This window comes from Schizosaccharomyces osmophilus, chromosome 2 (genome assembly GCF_027921745.1).
Source record: "Schizosaccharomyces osmophilus chromosome 2, complete sequence".
Classification (NCBI taxonomy): domain Eukaryota; kingdom Fungi; phylum Ascomycota; class Schizosaccharomycetes; order Schizosaccharomycetales; family Schizosaccharomycetaceae; genus Schizosaccharomyces; species Schizosaccharomyces osmophilus.
The window spans coordinates 1,679,653-1,691,908 of record NC_079239.1 but is presented as its reverse complement, the minus strand read 5'-3'; the positions used below and the strand labels follow the sequence as shown (position 1 = coordinate 1,691,908).

The 12,256-nt window shown below is 38.3% G+C and overlaps 7 protein-coding genes across 7 annotated transcripts; 6 read left to right on the top strand and 1 right to left on the bottom strand.

Moving 5' to 3' along the window:
• Positions 1-665: 665 nt before the first annotated feature.
• pof15 (F-box protein) lies at positions 666-1,373 on the top strand (the record flags this gene model as incomplete). The annotated part of the gene is made up of 1 exon (XM_056182060.1): positions 666-1,373. One exon carries the CDS (start codon positions 666-668, stop codon positions 1,371-1,373), a length of 708 nt encoding a protein of 235 aa, XP_056037471.1.
• Positions 1,374-1,478: 105 nt separating this feature from the next.
• Positions 1,479-1,816, bottom strand: SOMG_03268 (uncharacterized protein; the record flags this gene model as incomplete). Its single annotated transcript, XM_056182059.1, has 2 exons — positions 1,479-1,621; positions 1,693-1,816. 2 exons carry the CDS (start codon positions 1,814-1,816, stop codon positions 1,479-1,481), a joined length of 267 nt encoding a protein of 88 aa, XP_056037470.1.
• Positions 1,817-2,096: 280 nt separating this feature from the next.
• On the top strand, positions 2,097-3,149 carry arv1 (Arv1-like family protein Arv1; the record flags this gene model as incomplete). The annotated part of the gene is made up of 3 exons (XM_056182058.1): positions 2,097-2,183; positions 2,364-2,498; positions 2,571-3,149. 3 exons carry the CDS (start codon positions 2,097-2,099, stop codon positions 3,147-3,149), a joined length of 801 nt encoding a protein of 266 aa, XP_056037476.1.
• Positions 3,150-3,931: 782 nt separating this feature from the next.
• Positions 3,932-4,759, top strand: sdh2 (succinate dehydrogenase (ubiquinone) iron-sulfur protein subunit; the record flags this gene model as incomplete). The annotated part of the gene is made up of 1 exon (XM_056182057.1): positions 3,932-4,759. One exon carries the CDS (start codon positions 3,932-3,934, stop codon positions 4,757-4,759), a length of 828 nt encoding a protein of 275 aa, XP_056037475.1.
• A 587-nt stretch (positions 4,760-5,346) lies between these two features.
• Positions 5,347-6,870, top strand: gar2 (nucleolar protein required for rRNA processing; the record flags this gene model as incomplete). The annotated part of the gene is made up of 1 exon (XM_056182056.1): positions 5,347-6,870. One exon carries the CDS (start codon positions 5,347-5,349, stop codon positions 6,868-6,870), a length of 1,524 nt encoding a protein of 507 aa, XP_056037474.1.
• A 709-nt stretch (positions 6,871-7,579) lies between these two features.
• arb1 (argonaute inhibitor protein 1) lies at positions 7,580-8,996 on the top strand (the record flags this gene model as incomplete). The annotated part of the gene is made up of 4 exons (XM_056182055.1): positions 7,580-7,693; positions 7,742-7,824; positions 7,936-8,187; positions 8,240-8,996. The coding sequence occupies 4 exons, from the start codon at positions 7,580-7,582 to the stop codon at positions 8,994-8,996; spliced, it is 1,206 nt and encodes a 401-aa protein (XP_056037473.1).
• Positions 8,997-9,605: 609 nt separating this feature from the next.
• On the top strand, positions 9,606-10,490 carry ctr1 (telomerase regulatory factor Ctr1; the record flags this gene model as incomplete). Its single annotated transcript, XM_056182054.1, has 1 exon — positions 9,606-10,490. The coding sequence occupies one exon, from the start codon at positions 9,606-9,608 to the stop codon at positions 10,488-10,490; it is 885 nt and encodes a 294-aa protein (XP_056037480.1).
• Between the last annotated feature and the right edge of the window lie 1,766 nt (positions 10,491-12,256).

Here is a 12,256-nt window from a genome sequence, read left to right as displayed (position 1 = left end):
AATTGGAATAGTGACTGTGAGCTAAATTACCGACCGGAAGAAACTCGATTAGATATCGGCAAACCTAGCAAGTTGATCCGGATCAATTCTTGGCTCGGCAATTGGATGAATTTCCCCAAGTTTAGAAACAAGTTATATTCAGTCGTTGGATATTATCTTTCTTTCATTCTCTTTTCCTCTTTGTTTTACATAAAAAAACAAGAGTTAGAAAAGATGAATTGAAAAAAAGAAGCTCAAATTGACACGGTAACCCCGTATAAACAAAGAATCCGACAGAGGGTATGATGTAAGAGGTTGGCATTGAACTACCGAGAAGTAACAGCACTATTACCTTTATTTTAACTCTATTATCTTTTTTCCGGCATTTGCAGCGGGGGCAAACCAGATCCTTGTTTTTTTATATATAGATGATGAATAGTCGCTCTTTTCTGCATCTTTACGGTTTTGAAAAGGTTTCTTCCAATTCATAGCTCTTTGCTTCTTTCAATTCGTTCAAAATTTAGGGTTTTTTACGTTCACAATATCCTCTGTCAAAACCATTCAATTTGAAGGATTGTGATTAAATTTTATTTTATTTTTGCCAAGTCTTGGTGTTTTCTAAAAGTTTCAATTCCACAGCATTTTTAAAACGAATTCATTCACTCGACCCAACCCAGTTTTTCATCATGGCCCAGTCTGTCGTAAATACTTCTTACTGCTCAGCACCTAATTTCAACCTAATCCCCGCGGTTGAACCTCTGCTTCCTATGGAGGTTGTCGATTCGGTTATGCAGTATATGCCCGCTCACGATGTCATTCAATCCAGCTTTGCTAGCTACCCATTGACATTAGTGGCCAAGAAAATCCTTCGAGCTCGTCTTTCCTTTTTAGATCAATACGCTCTCCGGGTGTTTGCTAAAAACGTCTCTTCCGGCCAAGTCGTTTGTAATCTTTCTGCTCATCGTACCAATTATGCTTCGCAGTACGATGGATACTCTATGTTTCAATTGGATGAGGCTTCCCCTTCAAGTGTCTTTCAAGTTACTTTTGAAGAAGAGGCAGACCTTGTGCAATTTGAGCGATACCCCGGAGAATCGCTTCCTCCATTCCTAAACGTTCGTGTTGCCGTTGATCTTTCTCGCGCTTCCATCAACGACTCCCGTGCTGATTTGTTTTCTTGCTTTCAAAAGCCTATTCGTATTCGTCGCTCTTGGTTAGATTCTCTCAAGGCGGGTCAGCAGAATACATTGTGGTTGGATCAAAATACTCAGCACGTTATTGGCTTGATTATTTGCCGTATGGACGATGCTCCAGGAAAATACGATGTCTCGATCTCATCGGTTATCATCAAAACCGAATACTTGTTATCATCTTTGGAGCAACGAGTCCATTGAAAGAAGGAATTTCCTTTGCTCTTTTCTCGTAGAATTCACTTTTTCTTTCTTCAGCCTTGTTCATTGTCTGAGTCTATGACTGGATCTTTTTGAATGCAGAAACCCTTAATTCTTTGTTGTTTTACGTTGATCGTTTCCAATTTTAATCTCCATATGTGGGTTTTCTTCTGTTCCTCCTTCCTTTAGCTTTTGGTACTTTTTTTTCTCGAGGGCCTTGTTTCCCATATAATATCTCTCTTCCTCTGTCTCTAATTCCAACGTTGATAAATGTTGTGTCTATTTCATTTCAGCTTGGCCCTCAACTCTTCTTTATCCATACGAAAGCAGAAGGGGCCATCTAAACTAGAAACCAGAGTTGTTTCTGCTGTTGTCTGTTCCCAAGCGTATCTGTCAATAGCTTGTCCAAGTCCTTGTTTTTGTCTTTTATATGTTAGTATTTGCATGTTTTATTTATTGTGAGTGAACATTCGCCAATTTAATTTTGCTGACTATTGATCCCAATGCTGTTTTTGTTGTTTTGTAGTCACACAAGAGTAGCTTCCAATGTATCAAAAAGTAAGTATGTGAAAACGATGATAGCTATGTAACGGAAAGAAAGCCGAGAAAGCATTGATTCTACTGACAACCTTGCTAAATGATTGTTATTGTCACCCGAGTAACAAAATTCAAGTACACATGAAAACATAACTTGGCTTAGTACTACATGGAATCTTCCATCTAGAGATGAAATGTGTTGAGTGTAACGCTACGGTTGATTCTTTGTACACGGACTATGGACGGGGGACGAGCAACATTCGAGTAGCACAATGTGTAAGTGAATTGAGAATGGCCATGTCTAGGCGACCTGCATGCGCGTGTCCAGCATGAAAACGTTACTATTCAAGCGTATTTTTGACTTTCGAAAGGGACCATTACCAATATACGTCTTCAAGGAGGCTTTGCAAGATACTGGGGTGATGGAGGAATACAGAGACGCTAACGCTGGTTTAGAGAAATTGCAAGCAATTTGCTGATAAATACATCGAGCTAGACTTTGTATTAATAAGTATTGATGTGATTTTAATGAAGCCTCAGGTGTATCGGCATTTACTATTTAATTCTTTGTCTGCTAGGAACTTTCGTAATGTAAGAGCAAACAGCACGCCGCAGAGGTGTTTGTTGACAATCATTGGAAATATAAGAAGCTTACTCGTATAGGTGATTAATTTTTCCATACTAATAGTGTTATTTGATGTTTTCTTAATTTGGTCACGACTGGAGAAGCGTGCAGCCGTTTTTCCCAACATGATTACAGAAACCTCTTTTATAGCGCTACCAATTGTGCGACAATATCTTTATTTATTACTTCTTTGTTTGGTCGAAACAGCTACTTACCAAACCTCTATTATTACTCTCATGTATTCGCTCATAGGATGGAAGCACTGGACGTCGGCCTCTGGATCTGTCATTTTGTCTTCCAGTACGAAGATGCTACCAGTATTTATGGTGATTTGGGACTATGACATTCCCGCAGCGGCCATGATTGTCGAATGGGTTGTTCTCTTTAGTAATATGGAAGCACTTTCGATTTTGACAGGAAAGGGTCGTTTTACGAAAATTGGAATGATCGTTCTTCTTTCCAGCATCCTACGTTCCTTCATTGTGTACTTATTCCTCCACCATACTGCTTTAAAGACCATTCAGCAACCAGTTGCTTGTGAAAGCTTTACTACCTACAAACATCTATTGTTTCAAAGCTTCCAGAAAATCACTTTGACTGCTCAAACAGCGATATAATATAGCCACGACTGGTCCTCGTTGAAGTCCCCTCCTTAAGTGGCGCTGATGGAAGCCACCGTTAGATATTTTGTATAATAAAGATAGAGAATGGAGTACATTGATACGACTTTAATATCCAACTTGATACAGCTCATAGACACTTGGACCAGAGCTTGTAGTTCGGTAATTACAAGTGTCATATACATCTTATCTAAGCGAGTAAATAAACAAACAAGGAATGAACAAAAAATAAAAGAAAGAGAAGAAGAAAAGACGTACATGGTGAATTACTTTTATTCAAATTTTTACTCTGTTGGATAGAATCTGCTTTCTAAATATGTTTCTAGGCAGGATAACCAATTAATTTAAATTCTTGCACCCAAAACGCAGTTACCAATTTCAGCTGGTTTCCAACACAATGAAAAAGACCAAAAAATAGCAAATTATCAAATCAATTCAGAACAAACATGTATCTTGTATTCCTTGCCATCCTATTGTGCATTGCCTTTTGTTTACATCTACCCAAACAGATGGCACTTAAATGTTGTCTCGCAAAAGTTCACTATATTTTGCAGTCGAAGGGTGGCCGAAGAAAATTAGAGAAACGCAGAAAATGGATACTATGAAAAACTAAATTTATGAAATATATTTAATATTTTTTCTGGTTTCTATTTGTAAGTTTCAGAGTAAATTTTTTTGTCCAATAGAAACCGCTACGATTTGTGGGTAAATTAGCCAACCACAGAGCCGACCTTTCCACCTCTTACCAACTGCCAAACGCTAGGTCCGCCGTTAGCACCATGTTGAGCCGTCGAATTCAAGCTATACGCCCATTTTTTAAGCAATCTTTGCTCTTCAATGCCAGAAGAATGGCTACTGAGGCAAATGTTTCGACCACTGCGTCGAAACCTGAAGCACCGGAGGAAAAACTGAAGACATTCGAGATCTACCGCTGGAATCCTGAGCGTCCGGATTTAAAGCCTAAACTTCAAAAATACCAAGTAAACTTAAAGAATTGTGGACCTATGGTTTTGGATGCATTAAACCAGATCAAGAATGAACAGGACCCTACTTTGACTTTCCGCCGGTCTTGCCGTGAAGGTATTTGCGGATCTTGTGCTATGAACATCAACGGTAGCAATACTTTAGCTTGTTTGTGCCACATTAAGACTGATGAGAAGCCAACGAAGATTTATCCTTTACCCCATTGTTTCGTAATTAAGGATTTGGTTCCCGACCTTACCTACTTTTACAAGCAATACAAGGCTATTGAGCCTTGGTTGCAAAACAACAACATTCCAAAAGGAAAGGAATTGTATCAATCTCGTGAGGATCGTGAAAAACTTGATGGTTTATATGAATGTATTTTGTGTGCTTGCTGCTCTACGTCATGTCCTTCCTACTGGTGGAATGCCGAAGAGTACTTGGGTCCCGCTGTCTTGATGCAAGCTTACAGATGGATCATTGATTCTCGTGACCAAAGTACTCCTCGTCGTTTAGCTGCCATGCAAAATTCCATGTCTGTGTATAGATGCCATACCATTATGAATTGTGCCCGTACTTGCCCCAAGGGTTTGAATCCTGGTTTAGCCATTGCCAAATTGAAGGCTCTTATGGCCACCTCTTAAATTAGACACGATTTCGTTTTTTGAATGTACAACACCTTTCCCCCATCCTTCAATGAACGTTGGAAGCAAAAAACCGTTCAGGTTTACCGATGTCAGCTTCGGCGCTGTTCAGTCCACGTTCTCCTTTGTATTCCACATTACAATCTCACTAAAATATGCAATTTATTGCATAATTAGGATTATAGGAAATTCCTTGCTTTGTTTGGCTAATCTCGTCACCACTTTACTAATGAATCCTAGTTTGAATGTTTCTATTTTATTAAATATGTTAAATCCCCCTCTTAAAAGCCTTTTTAGGTTGCTACAGCCTCGTATTCACCTAAATAAATCTACAGAAAAATACATATGACAAAAAATAAAAAGTTTTTTATATCGATAACCCATTGTATACAACTTTTCTTAATTCTCTTTTCATATTGCGTTCTCTACGCCTCAATACTCTATCCTGTGTTATCACAATGCTAGGATACACAAAAAAATTGATATAATTATATTATCTTAGTAATTTATGATAGTATATAATCTTCAAAGCGGGTGGAACCATACTTGACCAAAGCACACATCTTTTTTGGATAAAATAATTTAAGATGGTTAAAAAAATTAGATCTGAAGAGAAAAAGGGTTCTAGCAAAAAGGATGTTGCTCCTAAGAAGGGAGATGTCCAAAAGCCAACGAAAACCAAGGAAGTAGCCAAGAAGGCTGCAAAGAAGGTTGTCGAAAAGAAACCCAAATCTGGTTCTAAGAAATCTAAGAAGCAAGAGTCTTCTTCTGAATCTGAATCAGAAGAAGAGAAGCCTGCTCCTAAGAAGTCTAAGAAGGACAAGAAGGAAAAGAAGCAAGAGAAGAAGGAAAGCAGCAGTGAAGAGTCCTCTTCTGAATCTGAATCCGAGTCTTCTTCTGAAGAAGAAAAGCCTGCCCCCAAGCAAGAGAAGAAGGAAAAGAAGCAAGAGAAGAAGGAAAGCAGCAGTGAAGAGTCCTCTTCTGATTCTGAATCCGAGTCTTCTTCTGAAGAAGAAAAGCCTGCCCCCAAACAAGAGAAGAAGGAAAAGAAGCAAGAAAAGAAGGAAAGCAGCAGTGAAGAGTCCTCTTCTGATTCTGAATCCGAGTCTTCTTCTGAAGAGGAAGAAAAGAAGGAGAGCAGCAGTGAATCCTCTTCTAAATCTTCATCTGATTCTGAATCCGAGGCTGAAGAGGAAAAGAAGGAAAGCAGCAGCGAATCCGAATCCTCTGACTCCAAAGAAGAAAAGAAGAGCTCTAATTCTAGCTCATCTGAAAGTGACTCTGACTCTGACTCTTCTGATTCCGACTCCTCATCTAGCGACGCTTCCTCTGGCTCAAGCGAAAAGAAGCGTAAGGCTGAAGATGTTGAAGAAGAGAAACCCGCCAAGGTTTCCAAGCCCGCCGACTCTAACGAGTCTTGCACTCTTTTCGTCGGTCGTCTTTCTTGGAGTGTCGACGACCAATGGTTGGGCACAGAATTTGAAGAATACGGTACTGTTGTTGGTGCCCGTGTTATCATGGATGGTCAAAGTGGTCGCTCCAAGGGTTACGGATACGTTGACTTTGATTCTCCTGAAGCAGTGAAGAAGGCATGCGAAGTCTCTGGCCAGAAGGAAATTGACGGACGTGCTGTTAACTTGGATGTTTCCGCTCCTCGTCCTCCCAAATCTGAACCTTATGGTCAGCAACGTGCTGGAAAGTTCGGTGATCAGCTTTCTGCCCCCAGTGATACCGTCTTTGTCGGAAACCTTTCTTTTAACGTTACCGAGGAGGAAGTTGGCTCTGCTTTTGCCACCTGCGGTGACATTCAATCCGTTCGTTTGCCCACTGACCCTCAATCTGGTCGTCTTAAGGGTTTCGGTTATGTTACCTTTTCCGATATCGACTCTGCTAAGCGCTGTGTCGAAATGAACGGGCACTTCATTGCTGGTCGTCCTAGCCGTCTTGACTTCTCCACTCCTCGTACTGGAGGCGGTGGTCGTGGTGGTTTCGGCGGTGGTCGTGGCCGCGGTGCCCCCCGTGGAGGAGGCGCCCGAGGAGGTGCTCGCTCTAGCAATCCCAACCGTGGATCTGTTACTGAATTCAGTGGCAACAAGGTTACTTTTGACTAAACTGCTGTTTAAGAAAAAACGAAAAATTTTCTGTTCAAAATACAGCATATTTAGGTCCAAAGTTTCGAATGTAAAACTTGTCAAATTGGGTTTTATCAAATGTGGGATTATTTTTGGTTTATGTCGGTTTTGGTGAGACATATATTTGGGTTCATGGTTATTGAATAAAAGTACTTTTTAATATTAGTATCTACAAAATTTTTTTGGGAAGTATGAGGGAATATCTTAGACGGTTGGATTTCATGTATGCCATATTATATGGAGAAATGAGAAGGGTATTCCAATTCAGTCAAGAAAGAATTGAAAGCTATGTCGTTTTAATACATATATGGTATTTCTAATTTAATTTATATGCTTTCATAGCTGATTTACTTCAACGGTTTATGGATTGGGTTACTTGAATGGTATTCTGGGCCTAGGACTCCATGAATCTTATATGAATATAATAGTTGAATAACCTTGAACAACAATTCCATATCATAGAAGTAACTAAAGCGTACTAAGACCTCTGCCGTTCAGCTTCCTACCAATACATCCAAATCGTGTAGAGCCGTAGTAAAATAGTTCTTGCTTCCTTCCCTATGCTATTGTAGTTGATGAGCCATCGGAAAGAGTCTAGGAGGATCATGACGTTATCAGTAAAAGAAAACCTGAAAAAAAGAAACACAGCTAAACCGTTTGAAACTGCAGGATTGACAGAGTCAAAGCAATGAATGAATTAGTGGAACAAGAGGAACATATAAAACCTCTTAATCCTATTCCGGAAAGCAGCAATGCAAACGGGTCATCAAAAAAATCAGGAAATGACAAGACGCAAGCAAATGTAATATGAAATTTGGAAATGAATATAGATCGGTAACTAAACTGTCAGAAACCGACTGGTTGGGAGGAGGATTTTCAGGAGCCAGAAATTAGTGTAGAGGAGAAAGCTGAAATCCAAAAGCTTTATAATCTGTATGTTTGATATTGTTACCATGTAATTTCAAGCTAACGACTACTACAGGGAGGTTCCTTTGATTGTGTTCGTGATATGATTCAATAAATGCATTGACTAACTGTGCTTAGACGAATGGAACAGTTCGTCCAAAAGTATAGAAGAAAACGCAAATGGAATGACGCAACTCGAGTGCGACTTTTCACAATGTATCTTGCTGTGGGAGGTATCTCGACTGGCCAAAAGCAATTCACTGGAGGTCTTGATTTGAATGAAAGCGATGATGCTCAAGCTACTGCAAATCAAACAGCCATAGACTACATTCAACACGATGTATTGAATGACTATGAAGTGGATTTTGTTTGGGTAGTAGCAGTTTTTCTGTATGTACTCTCTATGGCGAATGGCGCATTGCAATATTAACTGAAACATTAGATCTTCCCATCTTCTTTACAGAGCTGGTGTTACAGAAGAACATGATCTAAAGATGGCTTCTCAATTAGTACAAAACTTTCTAAACAGTGTTCTTCACCACAAGGTAGTAGCTGAACATGAAGGCAATGTTCAAGCAGCGTTAGATTTGGCAATTCAGGCTGAAAAGGAGCTAATCGATGATAAGAGGCTTTCCGTTTCTCTTCCAGGACTTCTACAAAGGGCTTTGTCTCATTTTTTTGTTGATAATTATAAAGGATTATGGGACAATATTGACGCTTATGATCATTTTACTCCACCATTAACCACAGAAGAAGGAAGATATGAGAAAAATTTCACCAGAAACCAAAGTTATCCTCTATTTGAGTTAAAGGAGTTTCAACCTGACGCCCATACTCGCTTTTCTACGGAGCAAGCAAGGTCATACATACAAAGAGTTTTAGGATCCAATGCACTCAAAGCGGAAACTCTGGATCAAGAATACTTAATGGTAGAATTGGTTTCCAAGGAATTCATCCATGATTACCAAAACAATCCCTTATGCAAAGCCAGGTTCTTAGTTTGGGATCCTCCCGGAACAAGTTATCCCCAACAAACCGAGAAGACAGAAGTAAACATTCTCATTGAACCAGAGCTAATGGAACTAATGGTTCTGAAAACACACCTGGAAGCATCGTTTACCTTCCTAACTAACGGCATAACGATCATGGATACGGTTTTAGCGGTTTTACCTACATTTTATGAAGAACTTGAAGAATAATAGGGATCATCTTTTGAATAAATGAAACTATATAAACATTGCCATTAGGCACGGTTTTGAATACAAAAAACAAAAAACTGAACATATTAACATACTAACATAACTACGGTCTATGAAGCTTCTTTCGTAGCTCAAATCATCAAAACGAACCATAACAAACTAAAATAGACTCAAAGATCAATTCCGTAAAATAATAGAACATAAAAATGGTTTTGCAAAGGTTCGCTGTCTCATAGAGCCGACTTCCGCCCGTAGCAAAAGAATCATGGTAGAAACATTATTTTTATTTCTAAACAGCTTGTTATAAATTATATACTCAAGCCACAAGCCAAACAGAACTCATCGATTGATCCTAGTCCCTATGTCACCACCATCTAGTTAGAAGTGAAACGAATACCGTGACCTACAGACGATAGCTGTATATAGGAATGGAAATATTACAAAAGTATTTGCTTTATTCTTACTAGAAATAAAAAAATAGCAGGCCCCTTGTCTTAAGCTTACGCTAAATCGAGATCATACTAATTAGTATTCAATTTTGTACCAGAGTTACCATACATCAAACTAAATATTCCCGTTGGAGAGAATTCGCACTTGTTAGTTAAATAGATGGACCAACGCAACAAGCAAGCAATCCACACAGACGCGACAAGCAACTTGACTTTTCTCAGTGAATTAGCAGAGGAAAAAGCTAGATTCGAAGAGGAGAGGAGGCAAAGGGTTAACAATAGGATAGATTATGGAACGACAAACAAACGGGCTGCTCGAATAAAAAAGGACGAAGCAAGCTCGAGTCATCCGAGGACCAAAAGGCAAGGTGAGGAAGAAGCTCCCCGAAAGAAGCCAAATAATGAACAGAAACGACGACTTTATTTAAAGAATAATGATGAAAATGAAGAGGATTTGAGGAGAAGTAAATTGGGTTTGGAGCATAAAGCTCAAAAATATAACCAGCTTTTACAAGACAACAGTCAAATTACTGAGGGTGAAGAGACGCTGGTTGATTTTACGAAAAAGTGGGCCGAAGAAAGTCGGGAGAATGAGTTTATTGAGGTTACGGATGAATTTGGGCGAACTAGACAAGTGTCCATTTATGAAGCGGGACAAACGCTTCTCCCTTCGAAAGAGGATTACAAGCCGGAAAATGTCATTCGTGGTGAATATATGCCAGAGTACGAGGTTGATGAGCAGCGCATTGAGGATTTGCACCGCCAAGACGAGCAACAAGCTGTACATTACGACGCCTCCAAAGAAATTCGTACAAAAGGCATAGGGTTTTTCCAATTTTCGCTAGATGAGAAAGAAAGAAAACAACAATTTGAATCCTTAGGTGAGATACATGAGGATACACTTCACCATCAACCGCAGAAAATGGGGTTAGATATACTGAATGAACGAGAAAACAAATTAGCATCCCGAAGAAATACCCTTCAAAAGCACTACGAAAGAACAATTGGAGAAGAATGGATTAAGCAGCAATTCCATGGTGTTTAGATTTATTCATCTCTAATATTTCTCAACCATATTTAACAAGTCATTTAAAACAGAAGTTCGCTGTTGCCCAATAGATCAATGGATATATATTTATATTTTGTATTTGATTAAATTCAATTCTTCCCTTCCATAGCATAATGTGAATTTGATAGAATGAATCTTTGCTTGCCGTAGACTAGTAAGGTACTAATTAATACATCCACGTCAGTATGATTAATTAAAGAATTTGAAGAAATTAGCAGATTTCTGTTGAAACTGTGTAGTCATAAGAATAAACAAAAAGGAAACAATTAAATGATACGTTCAAACACAAGTCAGGAGGCTGTAAACCGTCGAATAAAAACATCAAGAGGTTTTTTTGTGTTGCTTTCTGGTGAATGGGATCACCTGAAGTCCCAATTGCAAAAATCTTCGAACCGCGAGGAAGCTGCAGACTGTAATATCCAAAACAATTGCACTGAGCGTAGGCAGAGCCAGAAAAAACGCAAAGAATATAAGTATAGCAAAGGCCAAATTTGAAATCGTCTGTAAAAGACTTGCAACTGTCAGACTCATGGCTGAAAACGATAATGGTAGACGGGTAGGATAGTGTTATGAAAACGGATAGTATTGAATCAATGTATAACAACCAAAAGTATATGAATTATATGTATACACAATCAATGATAATACAATTTATAAATATTACAAAATGATGAGATCGTTACAAAGAATGCTACAAATAAACAAAAACCAAGGCTCTTGAAGCCGATTACGTTCCCTGCAAAATAACGAAGGTTGTTGTGAAGGAGTTGATCAATTACAGAATAAAAGAGTTGGACTAATTCAGTTATTAAAACTATATACTCACCGAATACCCAAGTTGGATCTAGTAGAGTCATATTAACCGTCGCTGTAAAAAAAGGTAAAGGAAAGCACTCATTTCAGTATAAAGTATAAAGCATGAATCTTGTATTCAAAACAGAGTATCTAAATTACTTGAATTCAAGTTGTTACTCTTAATCGTTGCACGTTCCAGGAATTTTATTCATCGTAATCCAAAACCCAATGCAAGATGAGAAGAGGAGGTTCTCTTATATTTTCCTTTTTCTTTTAAAAATTAAAAGCATAATCTGTAAACATTTGCTAGTGGAAACGGTACCATTGGATGAAGTCCAATATTATTAGATGCCGAAATGTTTACCAGTCTGCAACAAAAAAGAACTTGTAAGCATATCTTGTCAATATTTAGTTACAGAATACTTAAACTCTTTAAAACAGCAAGAAACGAGCGAAAATTTGGTGCTTGCAGATACTCCGAAAATTGAGCAAGTTGGTAATTTCAAAAGTTTCATCCAATCCCTTTTACACAATAACGGATATATAGAAAATAAAAAACGAATTGATTTAATATGTTTATTCACCTCGAAAGCTCAAGAATTGGCCTTATAGAACGATATATGCATCGCATCGTCAAAACTATATATCAAGTTTCCCGACATTACATATGTGTCATTTCCAAAACACCGCTTTTTAGATGGTGACAGCATATTAATTTTGGAATTGCATAAAGACTAAAATAAAAAGAAACTTGAAAACATCAAAATAAAAAAGTAAAAAACGGGTCTTTCTTTGTTTCGTGCTTCTTGATAGGTTAAATATTTTGTCAATCAAACTTCAATTCGTTAAAGTTGCTAATCTTTACAAAATTCTTCTCATTTTGAACCGTTGACTAAAAAGAATTTCGTTTTTGTACCATACTCAGACTGTTTCTGTGAATCTCTTCC